The 25,323-nt window shown below is 44.4% G+C and overlaps 1 protein-coding gene across 1 annotated transcript; it reads right to left on the reverse strand.

The window, feature by feature from the left end:
* Positions 1-24,954, reverse strand: tlr7 (toll-like receptor 7). Its single transcript, XM_068040471.1, has 2 exons — positions 24,738-24,954; positions 1-3,502 (listed from the first exon to the last, which is right to left on the reverse strand). Exons 1-2 carry the CDS (start codon positions 24,742-24,744, stop codon positions 357-359), a joined length of 3,153 nt encoding a protein of 1,050 aa, XP_067896572.1. The 5' UTR covers positions 24,745-24,954; the 3' UTR covers positions 1-356.
* Positions 24,955-25,323: the final 369 nt, after the last annotated feature.

The raw sequence follows: 25,323 nt of genomic DNA on the forward strand, positions 1-25,323 counted from the left end.
CAAAACCTGATACAATATACATTTAATGATATCACTGTACAAGGATCCAAGGCATATGTGAATATTTTATTTTTCTTAATGGTTTATTATTCTATGAATCACTGCCCTGACAGTAACAACTGAACTATAAACTTTGTGGTAATTAATGTGTACAAGCTAGCTAATAACCAGGCAGGCTAATGCAAAACATAACCTCCCATGTATTTACTCTGTGGGTTTTATTAGGATCATAATTTTAAATATAGTGAAAGTTCATCAAGTGTATCTTTGTACATTTTAGGTTTGTTGAAACTCCTTTGATAACTTCGCACTAATCAAAAGCAGACAGCATCTGGCACATTCCCAAATACTGCCAACTATATAATTTCGTTGAACAGTTTCCCATGCTGCATGCGATTGTCAGTTGCTAATGCATTTCTCAGGCGCTGCCAGAAAAGGGGTTGAGCCAGAGGGTTGCAGGGCCACTCCAGGACTGAGTTTCTGCACAGTCTCTTTCTAAGCTTGAGGTACTTGGAGCGCTGCAAAACTTTCTCCAGCAAAACCAAAATGATCACGTCAACCTTCTCATCCAGTAACCGCTGGTGCGCCATGTAGAAAGCAGTTCTAAAATTCCCAGTGGTTACATAGAAATTGGTGAGGACAAAAATAGTCTTCCTGCTATGGTGTATGCTCTGCGAGAGATTATCCATCACCAGTTGGCCTGGCATCCAGTCTCTTTCTTCTAAGCACAGGCAGAATCGTCGTTCTCCTCTTTCTTCTAAATTAGTTATCAGTTCTTTCAGGATCCAGTCTGCCACTAATGAATCCTTGGTGTCATAGGCAACAAATGCACCATAGGTGGCTTTATCTGTGGCTATTGGCCGGTACCCTTTGAACTTTGCAATGCAGTAGTGATAACTGTACCAAACATCCCAGGAGAACAAATGGCCGGTGATGGAGATAAGCAGCAGCGAGAGGATGATGGCGGCAGTGACTGTGTACAGGGTAACGCCGAGGTAGTCCTGCTCACAGGAATGCAGGTCTACCAGGATGACACTCTGGCCCCGGTGGGCTTTAGGGGAGGCACAGGTAACATCAGTAGTCAGTCGGGGGATGTTGATTGTGGTCCTGTTAATCCACCACAGGAACCACACAGCGTCGCAAGTGCAGAGGAAGTGGTTCCCGTTTAACAGCAGCACCTCCAGGTGGTGCAGGGAGCTCTCCGGGAAACTGGTGGTCTCAATGATCCTCAGCCTGTTGTAGCTCAGGTCCAGGTAGCGCAGGAAGGTGGCATCCTGGAGGAAGTACTTGCTCAGCTTGGCGATCTTGTTCCTGGTGAGGATGAACTTGCGCAGGGTGCGGGTGCAGTTGGCCAGCACACGGGGCACGGTGGTCAGCTCGTTACTGCCCAGGTCCAGCATCTCCACTGAGGCCAGCAGGTACAGCTTGCCCCAGTTGAAGCTCGTGAGCTGGTTCCCAGCCAGCAGCAGCTCTCGGAGCCTTGGGGGAAGGTGCTCGAAGACCTCCGGCAGGATGAAGCTGAGGCGGTTGCCCGAGAGGTCGAGACGGGTCAGGTTGTGGAGGTTCTTGAAGAACTTGATGTACATGTCATTGCCGTCTCTCCACATGTAATCCAGGCGGTTTCCTCGGAATTCCAAGACATTGAGGGATTTGCTGTTCAGTATAGTGTCTGCTGAGGAGTGAATGTCATTCCCGTTCATGATAAGTTTGGAGAGAGCCGTCAGGTTCTGGATGAAATCTAACTTGTGGGTCAAACCTTCCATTTCGAAGTAGTGGTTATTGTTACTGAGGTCCAGAATCTGCAGTTCTCTCAGTTCCTGGAAAGCAGACTCATAAAGCAAATCGATGCGATTATTTGATAGATCCAAATACTGCAGCTGGGGGAGGTGTTGGAATTCACTGCCATTGAGTGTCTGGCTGACAGCATTGCCGGACAAATTCAGGCACCTCAAGAAGGAGAGGTTCTGGAACTGGCTGGGACTGATGAAGAAGATGTTGTTTCTGCTCAAGTCTAAGGTTGAGCCATGGCGGCTGCACTCGGTTTTGTGGACAGGTGAGAAGGGAGAATTCTCCTTGGACTTGAATTTGCAGCTGCGGCCAAATTCGTCGTAGCGGAAGTAATGCATCTGGTCTAGAGACCCAGAAAAGTCACTGGCACCCTGCGGATGACCATTTGCCCCGCACCAACCACTGAACGAGTCGGAGGAAGAGGGGGAGATTTTATTTTCTGACAGGTTGATCACCTCCAGAGCCCGGAACTTGGTGAACATCTGAAAATCAGCCGCTTTGATAAAGTTGGTGCCAAGGTCCAGAAGTCTGAGGTTCCTGAGCTTCAACAGTGGCTCCAGATTCTTCTCCCTCAGGTCTTTGAAAACATATCCCCTGATTCTTAAACTTTGAAGAGACTCCAACTTGGAAAAATTGTTGGACAAGTTCAGATACGTCGGGTACAACTTTAGTTCATAGTTAAAGGACAGGTCTATTTCCTCCAGTTTGATCAGATACTTTAAAAATTTGGCGGTGGCTATTTCCTTCAGCAAGAAATTCTGTGACAGGTCCAGAATTTTGAGAGTGGTAGTGTTCCTGAACCAGGAGCTGGGCACTGCCGTCAGAGAGTTACTATGGAGGCGCAGAATCTTTAAATTGTTTAGTCGTAGAAAAGCATTGGGAGGTATCTGGATGTAACCCGGGGAAGGGCAGGGTTGGCAAGGGAACGGGGCATTGTAACAGCGGGGGCAATTTCCACTCAAGTCCAGAATTTCCAGCTCAGCCAGGTCAAGGAAATCATCTTCCTTGATCTTCTTGATCACATTATTGTACAGCAAAAGCTGCTTCAAGCTGGGCGGTAGTTTCCGAGGGACATGGGTCAAGTTATTGCCTTTGAGGGACAGGATAGTGAGGCGGTTAAGGATGAAGAAAGTGTCTGGCTCGATTTGGTACGTAGTGTTGCAGGGATTGCGATAGTAGCAGTTCTGGCCAAGGTAGATGGTCTCCAGGTTTGTCAGCTGAGAAAGGTTTTCTTTGGCGAGAATGAAAATGCTGTTGGCTTCCAAGCTCAATGAGGTCAGAGTGGGGGGCAAACCCAATGGGATTTCACTGAGCTGGTTCCCGTCCAAGTAGAGCGATTTCAGGGCTGGTAAGGAGGAGAAGGCTCCCCTATGGACCCTTAAAGGCTTGGTGCACACTCGGTCTTTGGGACCCAGTCTGACAGGCACGCAGTTACATCTCAGGTCAATCTCAGTGAGGTTATTCAGCCCAGAAAACGACCTGCTGTTGACTTCTGGGATGTGATTGATCGTCAAGGTGATGTTGGTGGCGTTGGAAGGAAAGCCGGTTGGCACCTTATGCAGTTCACGTTCACTGCAGTCCACAATGACCGCAGGGCCACTCTTGGTCACATTACATGGGAGACTTCTTGGATACCATCTGTTCGCCGTTGATTTCGAAACTGAGGTAAATAGAAAGAGGACGTGAAGCAGCAGGACAGATGCACTGTTTACAACTACCTAAAATAGAAAGAAGATAGTGATTTCAGCAACAGGTTCATTTTACAGTTTCTACAAAATGTCAGGGTAAGTGAAAGGACAGTTTTGACTAGATGAGAGCTGCTGTAAAGCCCCCTCCTCCCCGCACAGCCCACCACAGGCCAGTTTAATTCAGTCTCACAAATAGTTCATTATTTTACATCAGGACAGTCAAAGAATCAGCCACATACATTAACTGGAATATATAAAGAGGCACGACCTAATGGCACATTTTAGCACAGTTTTGCCATGTGCCAAAACGGTATCAGAGGAACCAATAAACTACATTAATTGACTCACCTCACCCTCTGGAACTTTAAATGATAGATACACTCTGAGAAATTTGAGGTTGGGAGCTTTGATTAGGAGTAATATTTTGGATGGTTGCACCACATGTGCCATTTTCTCATATGCAGCATTCAGAGTGGTAATGATTTGCTAATCCTGTGGGCATTTTATGAAAGTAGCAGCATGAGGCACTATTGATACTAGACTTCCACTTTCAATATTTGCACTGGTGTGATGTTAGGGGCAATTGGAAAGCATCATCAACACCACTCAGCACTTAATTTTATTTTGAAAATGTCAATGACTAGGGATCAACATTTAAAGATGCATATTTAAAAAGGGTGCGAGGGATAGGTCAAATAACTTAAGTCAGTCTGATCTCGGTGATGGGTAAATTGTTAGAATCTATTCTAAGGGACAGGATATACTGCCACTTTGATAATTGAGGATTGATAAGGGCAGTGCAGTGGATGTGGTCTACATGGATTTTAGTAAGGCATTTGACAAGGTCCCATGTGGTAGACTGGTCAGTAAAATGAAAGCCCTTGGGATACAGGGGAATGTGGCTGGTTGGATCCAGAATTGACTCAGCAACAGGAAACAAAGGGTAGTAGTCGACGGATGTTTTTGTGAATGGAAAGCTGTTTCCAGTGGCATCTACAGGGCTCAGTGTTGGGTCCCTTGCTGTTTGTGGTATATATTAATGATCCAGACTTAAATGTGGGAGGCATGATTGGGAAATTTGCTGATGACACAAAAATTGGCTGTGTAGTTGATAGTGAAGAGGATAGCCATAGACTCCAGAAAGATATCAATGGTTTGGTTGAGTGGGCGAAAAAGTGGCAAATGGAATTCAATCCAGATAAGTGAGAGGTAATGCATTTGGGGAGGGCAAATAAAGCGAGGGAATACACAATAAATGGGGGGAGGATATTGAGAGGGATAGAAGAAGTGAGAGATCTTGGAGTGCGTGCCCACAGGTCCTTGAGGGCGGCAGGATAGGTAGATAGAGTGGGGAAGAGGGCATATGGAATGCTTTCCTTTGCTGGCCGAGGTATAGAATGCAAAAGCAGGGATGTAATGCTGGAGCTGTATAAAACGCTGGTGAGGCCACAGTTGGAGTATTGCATACAGTTCTGATCACCACATTACAGGAAAGACATAATTACTCTGGAGAGAGTACAGAGGAGATTTACACGAATGTTGCCAGGGCTCAAAAGTTGCAGCTATGAGGAAAGATTGGATAGGCTAGGGTTGTTTTCCTTAGAACAGAGGAGGCTGAGGGACGACTTAATTGAGATGTACAAAATTATGAGGGGCCTAGATAGACTAGACAGGAAGGACCTGTTTCCCCGAGCGGACAGGTCAATTACCAGAGGGTACAGATTTAAGGTAATTGGCAGAAGGATTAGAGAGGACATGAGGAAAAACTTTTTCACCTAGAGGGTGGTGGGTGTCTGGAATTCACTGCCAGGAATGGTGGTGGAGGCAGATACCCTCAATTCTTTTAAAAGGTACCTGGACATGCACCTGAAGTGCTGTAACCGGCAAGGTTACGGACCAGGTGCTGGAATGTGGGATTAGATTGGGGGGCTAGTTTTTTTCGGCCGGCACTGACACGATGAGCTGAATGGCCTCCTTCTGTGCCGTACTTTTTCTTTGGTTCTATGTGAAAAAGAAAAAAAAGATAGAATTGTGGAACAGGTTACCAACAAGGCTGGGGCAACAAAAGGCGGCAGAAGATTTTTTTTTAAAAAAAGGACTGGATGAATTCCTATTAGGAAGTGGGGTACATGGCTATTAGTTCCAGAATCTGGTAAGAAAAATGATGATTAATTTGGAAGGGTAGATGCACCAGTGGTCTTCCCTTGCCCAAAATATTATAATGTTGCAATGCAATATAAAGGAACTTCTTCAAAAAGGTATGTCTGAACCTATGCCTTTTTTGCTGCATGGAATATCCATCACTGACACATCTGATGATTGCAGTATTGTCATAGAGTTATACAGCACAGAAACAGGCCTTTCAGCCCATCGTGTCCGTGCCGGCCATCAAGCACATATCTATCCTAATCCCACTTTCTAGCAATTGGCCCGTAGCCTTGTATGCTATGGCATTTCAAGTGCTCATCTAAATACTTCTTAAATGTTGAGGGTTCCTGCCTCTACCACCCCTTCCAGATTCCAGCCACCCTCTAGGTGAAATTTTTTTTCGCCAAATCCCCTCGAATCCTCCTGCCCCTTACCTTAAATCTATGTCCCCTGGTTATTGACCCCTCCGCTAATGGAAAAAGTTTATTTCTATCTAACCTATCAATGCCCCTCATAATTTTGTATACCCCAATCATGTCCCCCCTCAGCCTTGGTTGCTCTAAGGAAAACAACCCCAGCCTATCCAATCTCTCTCCATAGCTGAAATACTCCAGCCCAGGCAACATCCTGGTGAATCTCCTCTGCACCCTCTCCAGTGCAATCACATCCTTCCTATAGTGTGGTGCCCAGAACTGTACACAGTACTCCAGCTGTGGTCTAACTAGCATTTTATACAGCTCCACCAAAACCTCCCTGCTCTTATATTCTATGCCTCGGCTAATAAAGGCAAGTATCTCATGTTCCTTCCTAACCACCTTATCTACCTGTGCTGCTGCCTTCAGTGATCTATGGATAAGTACACCAAGGTCCCTCTGTACTTCCTAGGGTCCTACCATCCATTGTACATTCCCTTGCCTTGTTAGTCCTCCCAAAATGAATCACCTCACACTTCTCAGGATTAAATTCCATTTGCCACTACTCTGCCCATCTTACCAGCCCATCTATATCGTCCTGTAAACTAAGACTTTCCTCCTCACTATTTCATGTCATCTGCGAACTTACTGATCATACCTCCGATATTCATGTCTAAATCATTAATGTACACTACAAAGAGCAAAGGTCCTAGTGCCAATCCCTGTGGTCCACCACTGGTCACAGGCTTCCACTTGCAAAAACAACCCTTGACCATTACCCTCTGCCTCCCTCCACTAAGCCAATTTTAGATCCAATTTGCCAAACGGCCCTTGATCCCATGGGCTCTTACCTTCGTCACCAATCTCCCATGCGGGACCTTATCAAAAGCCTTACTGAAGTCCATGTAGAGCTTGGATTAGTACTTGGAACTATGATGTTGTTGCTATTACAGAGCCTTGGTTGAGGGAAGGACAGGATTGGCAGCTAAATGTTCCAGGCTTTAGAAGCTTCAGGCGGGATAGAGGGGGATGTAAAAGGGGCAGGGGAGTTGCATTACTGGTTAAGGAGAATATCACAGCTGTACTGCGGGAGGACGCCTCAGAGGGGTCATGCAGCGAGGCAATATGTGTGGAGCTCGGGAATAGGAAGAGTGCAGTCACGATGTTGGGGGTTTACTACAGGCCTCCCAACAGCCAGTGGGAGGTAGAGGAGCAGATATGTAGACAGATTTTTGAAAGATGTAAAGGTAACAGGGTTGTAGTGGTGGGTGATTTTAACTTCCCCTATATTGACTGGGACTCACTTAGTGCTAGGGTGTTGGATGGGGCAGAATTTGTAAGGAGCATCCAGGAGGGCTTCTTGAAACAATATGTAGATAGTCCAACTAGGGATGGGGCCATACTGGACCTGGTATTGGGGAATGAGCCCGGCCAGGTGGTCGAAGTTTCAGTAGGGGAGCATTTCAGAAACAGTGACCATAATTCCATAGGTTTTAAGGTACTTGTGGATAAGGATAAGAGTAGTCCTCGGGTGAAGGTGCTAAATTGGGGGAAGGCTAATTATAACAATATTAGGCAGGAACTGAAGAATTTAGATTGGGGGCGGCTGTTTGAGGGTAAATCAACATCTGACATGTGGGAGTCTTTCAAACGTCAGTTGATTAGAATCCAGGACCAGCATGTTCCTGTGAGGAAGAAGGATAAATCTGGCAAGTTTCGGGAACCTTGGATAACGCGAGATATTGTGAGCCTAGTCAAAAAGAAAAAGGAAGCATTCGTAAGGGCTGGAAGGCTAGGTACAGACGAATCCCTTGAGGAATATAAAGACAGTAGGAAGGAACTTAAGCAAGGAGTCAGGAGGGCTAAAAGGGGTCATGAAAAGTTATTGGCAAACAGAATTAAGGAAAATCCCAAGGCTTTTTATACGCATATAAAGAGCAAGAGGGTAACTAGGGAAAGGGTTGGCCCACTCAAGGACAGAGAAGGGAATCTATGTGTGGAGCCAGAGGAAATGGGTGAGGTACTAAATGAGTACTTTGCATCAGTATTCACCAAGGAGAAGGACTTGGTGGATGATGAGCCTAGGGAAGGAAGTGTAGATAGTCTCAGTCATCTCATTATCAAAAAGGAGGAGGTGTTGGGTGTCTTGCAAAGCATTCAGGTAGATAAATCCCCAGGGCCTGATGGGATCTACCCCAGAATACTGAGGGAGGCAAGGGAAGAAATTGCTGGGGCCTTGACAGAAATCTTTGCATCCTCATTGGCTACAGGTGAGATCCCAGAGGACTGGAGAATAGCCAATGTTGTTCCTTTGTTTAAGAAGGGTAGCAAGGATAATCCAGGAAATTATAGGCCGGTGAGCCTTACGTCAGTGGTAGGGAAATTATTAGGGAGGATTCTTCGGGACAGGATTTACTCCCATTTGGAAACAAATGGACTTATTAGCAAGAGGCAGCATGGTTTTGTGAAGGGGAGGTCGTGTCTCACTAATTTGATTGAGTTTTTTGAGGAAGTGACAAAGATGATTGATGAAGGAAGGGCAGTGGATGTTATCAATATGGACTTCAGTAAAGCCTTTGACAAGGTCCCTCATGGCAGACTGGTACAAAAGGTGAAGTCACATGGGATCAGAGGTGAGCTGGCAAGATGGATACAGAACTGGCTCTGTCATAGAAGACAGTGGAAGGGTGCTTTTCTGAATGGAGGGATGTGACTAGTGGTGTTCCACAGGGATCAGTGCTAGGACCTTTGCTGTTTGTAGTATATATAAATGATTTGGAGGAAAACGTAGCTGGTCTGATTAGTAAGTTTGCGGACGACACAAAGGTTGGTGGAGTTGCGGATAGTGACGAGGATTGTTAGAGGATACAGCAGGATATAGATCGGTTGGAGACTTGGGCGGAGAAATGGCCGATGGAGTTTAATCCGGACAAATGTGAAGTAATGCATTTTGGAAGGTCTAATGCACGTGGGAAGTATACAGTAAATGGCAGAAACATTAGGAGTATTGAGAGGAGAGATATCTGGGCGTACAGGTCCACAGGTCACTGAAAGTGGCAACGCAGGTTGATAAGGTAGTCAAGAAGGCATACAGCATGCTTGCCTTCATCGGTCAGGGCATAGAGTATAAAAATTGGCAAGTCATGCTGTAGCTGTACAGAACTTTAGTTAGGCCACACTTAGAATATTGTGTGCAATTCTGGTCGCCACACTACCAGAAGGACGTAGAGGCTTTGGAGAGAGTACAGAAGAGGTTTACCAGGATGTTGCCTGGTCTGGAGGGCATTAGCTATGAGGAGAGGTTGGATAAGCTCGAATTGTTTTCACTGGAACGACGGAGGTGGAGGGGCAACATGATAGAGGTTTACAAAGTTATGAGCAGCAAGGACAGAGTGGATAGTCAGAAGCTTTTTCCTAGGGTGGAAGAGTCAGTTACTAGGGGACATAGGTTTAAGGTGAGAGGAGCAAAGTTGAGAGGTGATGTGCGAGGCAAGTTCTTTACATAGAGGGTGGTGAGTGCCTGGAACCTGCTTCCGGAGGAGGTGGTGGAAGCAGGTACGATAGTGACATTTAAGAGGCATCTTGACAAATACATGAATAGGATGGGAATAGAGGGATACGGTCCCCGGAAGTGCAGAAGGTTTTAGTTCAGGCAGGCATCAAGATCGGTGCAGGCTTGGAGGGCCGAATGGCCTGTTCCTGTGCTGTACTGTCCTTTGTCCTTTGTACATCAACTGCTTTACGCACATCTACACACCTGGTCACCTCGAAAAATGTAATCAAGTTTGTTAGACATGATCGCCCCCTGACAAAGCTATGCTGACTATCCTTGATTAATCTCTGCCTCTCCAAGTGGAGATTAATCCTGTCCCTCAGAATTTTTTCCAATATTTTCCCTACCATTGATGTTAGTCTCACTGGCCTGTAATTACCTGGTTTATCCCTGCTGCCCTTCTTGAATAATGGTACCACATTCGCTGTGCTCCAATCCTCTGGTACCTCTCCTGTGGCCAGAGAGGATTTGAACATTTGTGTCAGAGCACTTGCTATCTCCTCCCTTGCCTCACTTAGCAGCCTGGGATACATCTCATCTGGGTTTGGGGATTTATCCACTTTTAAGCCTGCTAAAACCATTAATACCTTTTCCCTTTCAATGCTGATTTGTTCAAGTATATTACAATCCCCCTCCCTGATCTTTACACCGACATCACCCTTCTCCATAGTGAACACAGATGAAAATAATTCATTTAAAACCTCACCTGCGTAGTCCTGCTCCACACACAGATTGCCACTTTGGTCCCTAATGGGCCCTACTCTTTCCATGGTTATCCTCTTGCCCTTAATATATTTATAAAATGCCTTGGGATTTTCCTTTATCTTGCCCACCAGTATTTTTTTCATGCCCCCTCTTCACTCTCCTAATTACTTTTTTCAGCACTCTGAATCTGCCATAAGCCTCCTTTTTTCCCCTGATCCAATCCTCTATATCGTTTGACATCCAGGGTTCCCTGGACTTATTGGTCCTACCCTTCACCTTTACGGGAACATGTTGGCCCTGAACTCTCACTATTTCCTTTTTGAATGCCTTTCACTGGTCTGATATAGACTTTCCTACAAGTAGCTGCTCTCAGTCCACTTTGGCCAGATCCTGTTTTATCATATTGAAATCGGCCTTCCCCAAATTCAGTATCTTGATTTAAATGTAAATTAACTTACCTAGACTGGGTGGCCATCCTCTGCTGATATTCCAGCTGGTGGTCGGCAGTCCCGCGCCTTCCGATCCCCATTAGGGGATTTGAGGTGAGATACTGATGGGGAGTGGGGAGGAGTTTAATTTTCAGTTCAGGAGGGGGTTGTAGTGGAGAAAACATATTCCATTGGCTGTGGGGATGATGGGAAGGGGTTGAAGGGCAAAGATGACGTTCCACCCCCTCCATTTAAATGAGCCCCCGCGCAAAATATCGTGGGAACTCAGCGGTGGCCACTCTGCGCGGATGGACCGCCAACTTCAGAGCGCGCCGCTGCGACTGCGGGGCACTCATAAAATTCAGCCTGTTGAATAGGAATGAAACCAGACCAACCTCAGCACCAGAAATGATAAAGGCACACTCTGCCCACTTGACCTTACAAAGTCCTCCTCACTAACATCTGGGGACTTGTGCCAAAATAGGGAGAGCTGTCCCATTGACCAGTCAAACAACAGCCTGACATAGGGTTGGATTTTATGCAGCCGGCGGGGTTCCCAACGCTGAGCCAGAAAGGCAGGGAACCCTGCCTCGGCCGTTTTGGGGAACCCCTGGCTGCATTTAATGACGCTCAAGCATGTGGCCATTAATTAGCCACTTAAGAGTCTCAATTGGCCGCTGGGTGGGAAGACTGTCCTCGGCATTCCCTGGCCCAACAAAATTCACTGGTGTTGGGAAGGTGACGGGCACTCCACCCCCACCTTCCCTCACTATTTTATGGGACTCCCACCACCCTGCCCATCCCTAGTCTTACTCCCGTATCATAGCTTACCATCAATGCCCCAGACTCCCCCATCACCATTCCCGGGTATATCCTGTTCCACCAGCGGGATAGACCCACCAAACATGGCAGCACAGTGGTATACAATCAGGAGGGAGTGGCTCTGGGGAGTCCTCAACATTGACTCCGGACCCCATGAAGTCTCATGGCATCAGGTCAAACATGAAAAGGAAACCTCCTGCTGATTACCACCTACCACCCTCCCTCAGCTGATGAATCAGTACTTCTCAATCTTGAACACCACTTGGAAACAACACTGAGGGTAGCAAGGGCACAGAATGTACTCTGGGTGGGGGGACTTCAATGACCATCACCAAGAGTGGCTCAGTAGCACCACTACTGACCTAGCAGGTAGAGTCCTGAAGGATGTATCTTCCAGACTGGGCATGCAACAGGAGGTGAGAGAACAAGGGAAAAACCTCTTGACCTCATTCTCACCTACCAACTGGTTACAGATGCATCTGTCCATGACAATATTGGTAGGAATGACCACCGCACAGTCCTTGTGGAGACAAAGTCCTGTCTTCACAATCAGAACATCCTCCATTTTGTTGTGTGGGATAGCTTCAGAATAAATTTACCAGTTTAAAACTGGGCATCCATGAGGTGCTGTGGGCCATCAGCAGCAGCAGAATTGTATTCAACCGCAATATGCAACCTTATGGCCTGGCATATACCCCACTCTACCATTACCATCAAACCAGGGGATAAACACTGGCTCAGTGAGGGGTGTAGGAGAGCACTGCAGGAGCAGCACTAGGCAAACCTAAAAATGAGGTACTGACCAGGTGATGCTACAACACTGGACCACAGGCTTAACAGCAGAAGCAGCACGCTATAGACAGAGCTAAGCGATCCCACAACCAACGGATCAGATCAAAGCTCTGCAGTCCTGTCACGTCATGAATGGTGGTGGACAATTAAACAACTAACAGGTGAAAGAGGCTCCACAAATATCCCCATCCTCAATGGTGGGAGTGTCCAGCACATCAGTGCAAAAGAAAAGGCTGAGGCATCTGCAACCATCTTCAACCAAAAGTGTCGAGTGGAGGTCCCCAGCATCATGGACACCAGTCTTCATTCAATTCAATTCACTCCACATGATATCAAATAACAGCTGAAAGCACTGGACAGAGCAGAGGCTATGGGCCCTGACAACATCCCAGCTGTAGTACTGAAGACTTGTGCTGCAGAACTAGCTGAGCCAATCGCAACATTGTTCCAGTATAGCTACAACACAGGCATCTACCCGACAATGTGGAAAATTGCTCAGCTGGGACCTAAGAAGTAGGACAAATTCAATCCGACCAATTACTGCTCCATCAGTCTACTTTCAATCATCAGTAAAGTGATGGAAGCTGTCACCGACAGTGCTATCAAGCGGTACTTACTCAGCAATAACCTGCTCATCGATGCTCAGTTTGGGTTCTGCCAGGGCCACTCAGCTCCAGACCTCATTTCAGCCTTGTTCCAAATGTGGACAAAAGAGCTGAATTCCAGAAGTGAGGGAGAGTGACTTCCCTTAAAATCAAGGCAGCATTTGACCGAGTGTGACATCAAGGAGCCCCAGTAAAATTGAAATCAATGGGAATCAAGGGAAAAACTCTCCACTGGTTGGAGTCATACCTAGCACAAAGGAAGATGTTTGTGGTTGTTGGAGGCCAATCATCTCAGCCCCAGAACATTGCTGCAGGAGTTCCTCAGGGTAGTGGCCTAGACCCAACCATCTTCAACTGCTTCATCAATGACCTTCAACATAAGATCACAAGTGTGGATGTTTGCTGACGATTGTATAGTGTTCAGCACCATTCGTGACTCCTCAGATACTGAAGCAGTCCGTGCCCACATGCAACAAGACCTGGACAATGTTCAGGCTCTGGCTGATAAGTGGCAAGTAACACTGAACCATGCAAGTGCCAGGCAATGACCAGTACAAGAGAGAATCTAACCATCTCCCTTTGACAATCAATAGCATTGCCATCACTGAATCCCACACAATCAATATCCTGGGGGCTCCAATTGACCAGAAACTGAATCGGACCAGCCATATAAATACAGTGGCTGCAAGGGCAAGTCAGAGGCTTGGAATTCTGCAGTGAGTAACTCACCTCGTGACTCCCAATGCCTGTCCACCATCTACAAGACACAAGTCAAGAGTGTGATGGAACACTCTCCACTTGCCTAGATGAGTGCAGCTCCAACAACACTCAAGAGGTTTGACACCATCCAAGGTAAAGCAGCCTGCTTCATCGGCACACTATCCACCACCTTAAACATTCATTCCTTCCACCATCACTGCACAGAAGCAGCAGTGTGTACCATACATAAGATACATTGCAGCAACTCACCAAGGCTCCTTCGACAGCACCTTCTAAAGCTGCAACCTCTACAACCTAGAAGGACAGGGCAGCAGAGGCGTAGGAGCACCACAAGCTCGTCCCTCAAGTCATACACCATCCTGACTTTGAACTATATTGCTGTTCCTTAACTGTCGCTGGGGCAAAGTCCTGGGGCTCCCTCCCTAACAGCACTGTGGGTGTATCAACACCACATGGAATGCAGGATTCAAGAAGACTACTCACCACTACTTTCTTCAGGGCAATTACGGATTGGAAAAAAAATCTCACCTCATTCAACAAGATGTAAATTTTTCAAGGGTTTTTACAGCAATGACAGCATTAGAGTGGAAGTTTTTATCAATTCATGATTATAATGGAGATAACAGTCTATGGGGACCTCTACAGCGCACCCTACGGTGGAGTGTTGATACATTGACAGAAACATTTTGATTTTCGTGTTATTCTGCACATGTGTGGAGTCCCGAAATTGCTGTCAGTTTCAGTTTTGCTGTCATTATCACAGTAAAATCCAGGTCAATATTCTTTTCTTTTCCATTCCATTATCTTAACTACTTAAGCTCATCTTTCAGAAGCCTTCTTTCCAGTCTGATAAGTCCATGCTTCTCCCATCTTTCATCATAACTCAAACTCATAACTCAAGCCTCATGGATTTCCTCTGCATCTTTTGCATGGTTGAGTCTATCCTTTGTTTCTCAGCTAACAGATCTGGAAACAGTAATCATGGTGTAGTGGGATCAAAACACTTCAGTTTGATCATAACTTCCTGCGATTTATATTCTACTGTTTGGTCTACAGAGTTCAATATTATGTAGGCTTTAATGGTTGCTTCTTTGTATTGGCTGAATATGTTCAGTGCCATGTCTATTCATACTCCCAGGTTCCTCAGAGCCATAAAGTCATACAGCACAGAAACAGGCCCCTCGGTCCACCGTGTCAGCACCGGCCATAAAGCCTATCTATTCTAATCCCATTTTCCAGCACTAGGCCCGTAGACCTACATGCAATGATGTTTCAAGTGCTCATCTAAATACTTCTTAAAGGTTGTGAGGGTTCCTGCCTCTACCACCCCTTCAGGCAGTGTGTTCCAGATTCCAACCACCCTCTGGGTGAAAACATTTTTCCTCAAATCCCCTCTAAACCTCCTGCCCCTTACCTTAAATCTATGCCCCCTGGTTATTGACCCCTCCGCTAAGGGAGAACGTTTCTTCCTATTTGCCCTATCTATGCCCCTCATAATTTTGTATACCTCAATCAGGTCCCCCCTCAGCCTCCTCTGCTCTAAGGAAAAAACCCCAGCCTACTCAGTCTCTCTTCATAGCTGAAATGTTCCAGCCCAGGTAACATCCTGATCAATCTCCTCTGCATCCTCTCCAGTGTAATCACATCCTTCCTATAGTGTGGCGAACAGAACTGTGCACAGTACTCCAAATGTGGCCTAACTAGCGCTTTATACAGCTCCATCATAACCTCCCTACTCTTATATTCTATGCCTCGGCTAATAAAGGCAAGTATCTCATATGCCTTCCTAACCACCTTATCTACCTGTGCCTTCAGTGATCTATGGATAAGTACACCAAGGTCCCTCTGACCCTCTGTACTTCCTAGGGTCCTACCATCCATTGTATATTCCCTTGCCTTGTTAGTCCTCCCAAAATGAATCACCTCACACTTCTCAGGATTAAATACCATTTGCCACTGCTCTGCCCATCTTACCAGCCCATCTATATCGTCCTGTAAGCTAAGACTTTCCTCCTCACTATTTACGACAACACCAATTTTTGTGTCATCTGCAAACTTACTGATCATACCTCCTATATTCACGTCTAAACCATTAATGTACATTACAAACTGCACAGGTCCTAGCGTCAATCCCTGCAGTACCCCACTGGTCACAGGCTTCCAATCGCAAAAACAACCTTCGGCTGTCACCCTCTGTCTCCTGCCACTAAGCCAATTTTGGATCCAAATTGCCAAATTGCCCTGGATCCCATGGGCTCTTACCTTCTTCACCAATCTCCCATGCGGGACCTTATCAAAAGCCTTACTGAAGTCCATCAACTGCTTTACCTTCATCTACACACCTAGTCACCTCGAAAAATTCAATCAAATTTGTTTGACACGATCTCCCCCTGACAAAACCATGCTATCCTTGATTAATCCCTACCTCTCCAAATGGAGATTAATCCTGTCCCTCAGAATTTTTTCCAATAGTTTCCCTACCATTGATGTTAGATTCACTGGCCTGTAATTACCTGGTTTATCCCTGCTACCCTTCTTGAATAATGGTACCACATTCGCTGTCCTCCAGTCCTCTGGCACCTCTCCTGTGGCCAGAGAGGATTTGAAAATTTGTGCCAGAGCCTCTGCAATCTCCTCCCTTGCCTCACTTAGCAGCCTGGGATACATGTCATTTGGGCCTGGGGATTTATTCACTCTTAAGCCCGCTAAAACCACTAATACCTCCTACCTTTCAATGCTAATCTGTTCAAGTATATCACAATCCCCCTCCCTGATCTCTACACCTACATCACCCCGCTCCATAGTGAACACAGATGAAAAGTAATCATTTAAAACCTCACCTACATCCTCCGGCTCCACACACACATTGCCATTTTGGTCCCTAATGGGCCCTACTCTTTCCGTGGTATCCTCTTGCCCTTAAGATACTTAAAAAACATCTTGGGATTTTCCTTTATCTTGCCCACCAGTGTTTTTTCATGCCCCCTCTTCATTCTCTTCATTACTTTTTTTAAGTATCCCCCTACACTTTCTATATTCCTCTAGTGCCTCTGCTGTTTTCAGTGTTCTGAATCTGCCATAAGCCTCCTTTTTTTTTCCTGATCCAATACTCTATATCCCTTGACATCCAGGGTTCCCTGAACTTATTGGTCCTACCAGTCACCTTTACGGGAACATATTGGCCCTGAACTCTCACTATTTCCTTTTTGAATGACTCCCACTGGTCTGATGTAGACTTTCCTACAAGGAGCTGCTCCCAGTCCACTTTGGCCAGATCCTGTTTTTTCATATGGAAATCGGCCTTTCCCCAATTCAGTACCTTTATTTCCGGTCCATCTTTGTCCTTTTCCATAACTATCTTAAATCTTAGAGTTATGGTCACTATCCCCGAAATGCCCCCCCCCCCCCCCCCATCACTTCTACCACTTGTCCAGCTTCTTTCCCTAAGATTAGGTCCAGTACCTTTACGCCCTCTGTCATGTCTGAAGTTTCTATACCCTGGAATATTAAGCTGCCAGTCCTGTCCTTCCCTCAACCATGTCTCTGTGATAGCAATACTATCATAATCCCATGTGTTAATCAACACCCTCAATTCATCTGCCTTACTTGTAAGACACCTTGCGTTAAAATAGATGCAATTCAGCCTTGCATTATTCGCTTGTGCCTTAACAGGTCTATATTTACTCTGCCTTCCAGTTTCTGGACTTAGATTCTCTTCTATATTTGGCTGTGCATCACTCCCTACTGTACCTCCACTCTGTATCACATCCCCCTGCCAAATTAGTTTAACCTTCCCCCCTAGCAAACCTCCCTGCAAGGATGTTGGTTCCGTTCCGATTCAGGTGCAACCCGTTTGACTTGTACAGTTCCCACCTTTGCCAGAATCAGACCCATTCAGCCATGTATTCATCTGCTCTATTCTCCTATACCTATACTCACTAGATCGTGGCACCAGGAGTAATCCAGAGATTACAACCTTTGAGGTCCTTCTTTTTAATCTGCTACCTAGCTCCCTAAATTCTTTTTGCAGGAACTCATCCCTCTTTCTACCTATGTCGTTGGTACCAATGTGAACCACGACCTCTGACTGTTCACCCTCCCCCTTCAGAATGACCTGCAGTCGCTCTGTGACATCCTTGACCCTAGTACCAGGGAGGCAACATACCATCCTGGAGTCACGTTTGCAGCCACAGAAATGCCTATCAGTACCCCTTACGATAGTACCCCCTATCACTATAGCTCTCCTACTCTTTTTCCTTCCCTCCTGTGCAGCTGAGCCACCTGTGGTGCCACAGACTTGGCTCTTGCTGCATTCCCCTGAGAAGCTATCTCCCCCAACAGTATTCAAAACGTAAAATCCATTAGAGAGGGAGATGGACCCAGGGGGCTCCTGCACTACCCGCCTAGTTCTTCCACTCTGCCTGGCAGTCACCCATTCCCTTTCTGCCTGTGCTGTCTTTACCTGCAGTGTGACCACCTCCCTGCACGTGCTATCCACAATGATCTCAGCCTTGCGGATGCTCCGCAGTGTTCCCAGCCGCCGCTCCAGATCCAAAACGAGGATTTCAAGTAGCTGCAGCTGGAGACACTTCCCGCACACGCATTTGCCCTGGACACTGGAAGTGTCCCTGAATTCCCACATTGCAATGTGGAGCACTCCACATTGCTGAGCTGCCCTGCCATGACTTACCCTTAATTTACTCCCTTAAATTACTCAAAAATTAGAAATGTTTACACTAGGGATCTTGATTCCCTAAAAAACAGTTCCTTTCAGCTTTTCCTCAAAATTGTTCATAGGAATAAATGTGTTGCCCATTTTCCATTCTTCTGTGCAATACTTTACATTTGTCTGCATTTTTTCTGCCATTATGAATTCAACAACTAATTGGAGATGTTGTGGTTCTGACATTAGAATCATAGAAACTTATAGCATAGAAACAGACTATTTGGTCCATCAAAATTGTGTTATTGTCTACACGAGCCACCAAGTCTAATCGCACACTTCTGCTCTCTATGCTTAGAATATACTTCTAATCCAAGAAAGTATCTACTTCCCTGTTTGTGGCAGAGAATTTTACATTCTAAACACAATATTCTTAACTTCCCCTTTAATTCTTTGTGATTATCTTCAATTTGTGTCCTGTTTTACCATCCCACAGAGCAATGGAAACAATCCAATATTTACCCTATCATAACCATTTGTTAATTTTAGGGACCTCTACCAGGCAATCCCCTCAACCTTTTCAGCTCAAAGATATGCCGAACGGCTATTGGATATATAGTTATATAATCCACTGAACTACTCGAATCAAATTTGCTTGAATGATTTTGGTCTGGTTCAGTTACATTATAAATATTTCAAGGTGGGTGGTGCAGTAGGTTGATAATCTGCCCTTTCACCCCCATGACTGAGTTTCAAAACCAGCTCAATCTGATGGGACAAGAGTCTGTTGGTGTGAAAAGTTCAGTCTCAACCTGGTTCCTCGTGGATGGAAGCCAACAGTGGAAAACTGCCACCAAATTGGTAATCTCATTCAGAGAACACAGAGCGTGGCTTGTGTAGAAATTGGAAAGATGCTATATTGGTACAACAAGTAGTATTTAATAGTGCTGCTAGATATTAGAAATTGTTCCACTTTCCAGTGCCAACATCCCTCACTTTGATAAGCATAACATTCACCAAAATGTATTGCATCACAATTACAAAGGTAGCCTCCGCATCCATGAAAGAATCTGGTGCATTCTGTTCCAGAACCTGGTTATATAATAGCAAATGCTTCCAATCTCAGTTTCACGTCCAAAATAAGCCTAAACAGGCAGACACAAAGACACTCTGATTTGGGGCTTATGTTTAATTTTACATACCAACTTGGAACTACTTTGAGCCTTGTACATCCATTCTTATTCTTCAAAAAATGTATATAAATGTTTTTCCTCTGCAAAAATGGGCTTAATTATTTTTCAATTGACCCGGTTATAGCTCTGCTCTAGCATAATATATGAAGATATATACTCTTCCCATTGCACAGCAAACAGCTGCTTGGAAAAAAAACTGCATACAATAGTGTTGGATAGAAGATCCAGTGGAAAATATGTAAACTATACATATAGTAAGTTAACAATTCTCAGAGAATGTAACAACAGATTCTGGGGATTATATAACGCACAAGATTGGTTGTTGAAAATATTTCTGCTTGAATACTACAATCTGATAACCTATTTGCCCCATCATGTATACTTTACAATATAAATTAGCCATGAGGAAGATTTCATTTGATCTTTATATATGACAAAATCACAATGGTGTTTTGATTTTGTTAGAAATAGCAAACATGGGAGATCTTCCCAATGTCTCTAACGCACATAGATCAGAGGAAATGCCCTCATATCATGAGTTCTTAACTGTTACTATTAGCTAATAAACTTAGAATCATAGAATGGTTACAGTACAGAATGAGGCTATTCGGCCCGTCATGTCCGTGTTGGCTTTCTGCAACAGCATCTCACCTAGTCTTGCTCCCCCATCTTTTCTCCATAATCCTGGAAATTTTCTCCCTTCAGATAATTATCTAGTTCTCTTTTGAAAGCTTTGATTGGATCTGCCTCCACCACACTTTTAGGCAGTGCATTCCCGATCCTAACCACTCGCTGCATAAAAAAGTTTTTCCTCACGTCGCTGTTGTTTCTTTTGCCAATCATCTTAAATCGGTGTCCTCTGGTTCTTGATCCTTTTGCCAATGGGAACAGTTTCTCCCCATCTTCTCTGTCCAGACCCCTCATGATTTTGAATACTCTATCAAATCTCCTCACTCTTCTCTTCTCCAAGGATAACAGCCCCAGCTTCTTCAACCTATCCATGTAACTGAAGTTCCTCATCCCTGTAAACATTCTCATTAATCTTTTCTGCATATTCTCCAATGCTTTAAAATCTTTCCTAAAGTGTGGTGTTCAGAACTGGATGCAATACTCTAGTTGAGGCTGAACCAGTGTTTTATACAGTTTATCATAACTTCCTTGCTCTTGTACCCTATGCCTTTATTTATAAAACACAGGATCCCATATGCTTTAACTGCTTTCTCAACCTGCCCTGCAACCTCCAATGATTTGTGCACATATACACCCCAGGTCCCTATGTTCCTGCACCCCCTTTAGAATTGTATCCTCTAATTTATATTGCCTCTCCTCATTCTTCCTACCAAAATAAATCACTTCACACTTTTCTGCATTAAATTTAATTTGCCACTTGTCCGCCCATTCCACCAGCCTGTCTATGTTCTCTTGAAGTTTATCACTATCCTCACAGTTCACAATATTTCCAAGTTTTGTCATCCACAAATTTTGAAATTGTGCTCTATACACCCAAGTCTAGATCATTAATATATATCAAGAAAAGCAGGATTGCTAACACCAAATCCTGATGAACTCCACTATATACCTTCCTCCAGCTGAAAAACAATTGTTCACAACTATTCAGTTTCCTGTCACTCAGCCAATTTCATATCCATGGTGCCACTGTCCCTTTTATTCTATGGGCTCTAACCTTGCTGACAAGCCTGTTATGTGGCACTTTATCAAATGCCCTTTGGAAGTCCATGTATACCACATCAACCGCATTACGCGCACAGTGGCGCAGTGGTTAGCACCGCAGCCTCACAGCTCCAGGGACCCGGTTTCAATTCTGGGTACTGCCTGTGCGGAGTTTGCAAGTTCTCCCTGTGACCGCGTGGGTTTTCGCTGGGTGCTCCGGTTTCCTCCCACCGCCAAAAACTTGCAGGTGAAAGGTAAATTGGCCATTGTAAATTGCCCCTGGTGTAGGTAGGTGGTAGGGAATATGGGATTACTGTAGGGTTAGTATAAATGGGTGGTTCTTGGTCGGCACAGACTCGGTGGGCCGAAGGGCCTGTTTCAGTGCTGTATCTCTAAAAAAAAAAAATTACCTTCATCAATCCTCTCAGTTACTTCATCAAAAAACTCAAGTAAGTTAGTTAAAACATGATTTGCCCTTAGCAAATCCACGCTATCTTTCCTTAGCTAATCCAAATTTGTCCAAGTGACTATTAATGTTGTCCTGAATTATCATTTCTAATAGCTTTCCCACCACGGAGGTTACACTGACTGGCCTGTGGTTCCTGGGCTTGTCCTTACACCCTTTTTGAACAAAGGTGTAATATTTGACATTCCCCAGTCCTCTGGCACCACACCTGTATCTAAGGAGGATTGGAAGATTATAGCCAGTGCCTCTAGTCAATTTCCACCCTTACTTCCCTCAGTATCCGTGGATGCATCTCATCTGGTCCTGGTGACCTATCAACTTTAAGTACAGCCTATCTAATACCTTCTCTTTATCAATTTTTAGCCCATCTAGCATCTCAACTACCACATCTTTCACCATGACTTGGGCAGCATCTTCTTCCTTGATAAAGACAGATGCAAAGTCATTTAGTACCTCAGCCATATCCCCTGCCTCCATGTGTAAATCCTCTTTTAGGTCCCCAATTGGCCCCACTCCTTTTACCACCATTTCACTATTTATATGCTGATTGAAGACTTTCGGATTCCCTTTTACGTTAGCCATGAGTCTCTTCTTATTCTTACTCTTTGCTTCTCTTATTTGTTTTTTCACTTTCCCTCCAAACCTTCTATATTCAGCCTGGTTCGCAATTGTATTATTCACCCAACATCTGTCGTATGCACCCTTTTTCTGCTTCATCTTACTCTCTATCTCTTTTGTCATTCTGGATCTGTTTGCCCTACTGTTCCACCATGTGGAAATGCACATTGACTATACCTGAGCTATCTCCTCTTTAAAGGCAGTCCATCGTTCAGTTACAATTTTGCCTTCCAATCTTTGATTGCAATTTACTTGGGCCAGATCCATTCTCACCCCATTGAAGTTGGCCCTCCCCCAATTAAATTATCTTTACTCTGGATTGCTCCTTGCCCTTTTCCATAGCTAACCTAAACCTTAAGATGCTATGGTCGCTGTTCCCTAACTGTTACCCTACAGACACTTGATTCACTTGACCCACCTCATTTCCCAGGACCAGATCCAGCAATGCCTCCTTCCTGATTGGTCTAGAAACATACAGATGTAGAAAATTCTCCTGAACACTCTCTAGGAACTCTTGCCCTCTCTCTGCCTTTTACACTACTACTATCCCAGTCTATATTAGGATAATTAAAGGCCCCCATTATAACTGCTCTATAATTCTTGCACCCCTCTAATTTCCTTGCAAATTTGTTCCTCTATATACTTCCCACTGGTTGGTGGCCTATAGAATACACTGAGTAATGTAATGGTACCTCTATTGTTTCTTAGCTCTAACCAAATAGATCCTGTCCTTGACTCCTCTAGAATATCCTCTCTCTCCAGCACTGTAATGTTCTCCTTTATCAATACAGCTACCCCACCTCCTTTCCTTCCTTCCTTCCCTATCTTTCCTGAACACCTTGTAGCCAGGAATATTTAGTCCAGTCCTGCCCTTTTTTGAGCCAGGTCTTCGTTATTGCTATGACATCATATTTCCATGTGTCTATCTGCACCTGCAGCTCACCAAGCTTATTTACCACACTTTGCATATTCATATACATGCACAGTAAACCTAATTTAGACCTTATTAAATTCCCTCTTACACTGACCCCACCTAATGCTTTACTATTTTCTTGCTCTTGTGCTGTCTCTCCCAATTCTCTGTGCACCTTGGGTTTCCTCTATGATATTACCTTCTGGTTCCCAAACCCCTCCCAGGTTAGTTTAAACCCTCCTCAGTAGGACTGGCAAACTGCCCCATGAGGACATTGGTCCCGGCTCTGTTCAGGTAAAACCCGTGCGGCCTGTACAGGTCCCATTTCCCCCAGAACCTATCCCAATGTCCCAGTAACCTAAAGCCCTCCCTCCTTGCAGTGACTTCCTCACAAAAAGGAGAAGATTTCCTCTATGCACTTTGTGTAACAAAATACTAAACCCATTTATGAAGAATGGGTTTTATAATTTAATGGCACAGTGGACAGAGAAATTTTCCTTTAAGGGTTCATATGATGAAGCTAAAAATACAATGCTCATTGGCTGTCGAGCATTTATTATCAGAGAGCTGCTTTCAACCAAAAAAACTCAATGTTGAATAAATTAATTGGTGACTGCACATGAACACACACGTGCATATATATTTTATACACTATTCTCGGATCTACTTTCTCTGCATGCCCAATATTTTCAGGTTATATTTTATGTTGTTATGGGATAGTCAACATTCTTCATGGTAATGCACAATAGAATTGGGAAACAATGACTGAATCACAATGTAGTAGACTATTTTGAGATTTTGAATCATTCCCTTACATTTAAATCACAGATACTAAAGTTTTAGAACAATATTACAACTTAATTTCACTCAGGAATTTTATTGAAAATAAATTTAAACCCTTATATTTCCATTGCCATGTAGACCATTCTTCACATAAATCTAGACAGTGAATGTTAGCTAGCCATTCAATCCTGGGGGCATTGTGGCCAAGTCTGAACCTGCCTTCACTGTCCTCCACACATGTATTTTCCAGTCGGAGTCACTGATAGTATTTAGGAGGAAGCACTTTGGCTGACCTATCCCTCCCTATCCCAGGTGACGGAGAACAAATGTAGCACAGGCCTGACCAACTGAATGCAGGGGGTAGGAATCAGACTCACCTATTTCAACTATGCTCTTGACAGAACATGTTCAGCATATATTTATTTTATTTAAGTTCTCTTTAGTGAGGAGAGGGGACCGTCCTTTCAGAATGCCCCTGTCTATTGTGTTTCCGTTCAGTAATGAACAACTTTCATCCTTTTATATAGTAAGCAAGAAGAGAGAGGTTCTGCTCAAATGCAATATTGAAGAACCACGCTTCATAGCGGACATTTATTGCTGAAAGGCTGCCTCGAAAATCACATTTAACACTGCTTGAAATAGTGGTATAAAAGATCACCTCAAAGCTATACACTTAAATTTGAGCTAGTTAAAAGTTATAAAATACACTAGATTACTTAAAAACTTGCAAAGAATAACATGGTTAAAAAAGTGGAAGTGATACAAAACCTACCATTTTTTCTGTTGTTGCTAAGAGGCACCACGTTTGTCTCAGTAACTTTTCATCTTCTTTCAAACGAAACTGATAGAATATTCTCTGGATAACAACAATGACTTCAACATTGCCTCATTCTATTAGCAAAGAAAGGTTTTTGTAGAGTGTGTATAGTGTATTTATTACCTACTGTAGATCTAGGAACAGGTACGTCTAGGAGCAAGTAGGATCTTCGTGCCAAATAAGTTTCACTTGTACCAGGAGAATGAAATTGAAACTCAATAATTAGTTCCACCTCTCCAAAGATAGCATTAAAAAATCGTTTTGCATGGTTAATAAACTGTAGCCACGGCTGTAATGGCTGTTTATGATATATTTTATTTCTTACACATTTCACATACCAGCCTCCAAACAGTTATTGCTGATTTTTCTCCAAATCCTAAACTAGAGAGGACATTGGAAAAATGTCAAACTGTATTGTTGATAATGATTTTATGTTTAATTTTATCTGTAAGACTAAAGAAACTGAACTACATTAATTTAGGCTCAGAAGCAGATAATTAAGATTTAATATTCTACACAAAGTGGTGGAAACGTGAA

This window comes from Heterodontus francisci, chromosome 10 (genome assembly GCF_036365525.1).
Source record: "Heterodontus francisci isolate sHetFra1 chromosome 10, sHetFra1.hap1, whole genome shotgun sequence".
NCBI lineage: Eukaryota > Metazoa > Chordata > Chondrichthyes > Heterodontiformes > Heterodontidae > Heterodontus > Heterodontus francisci.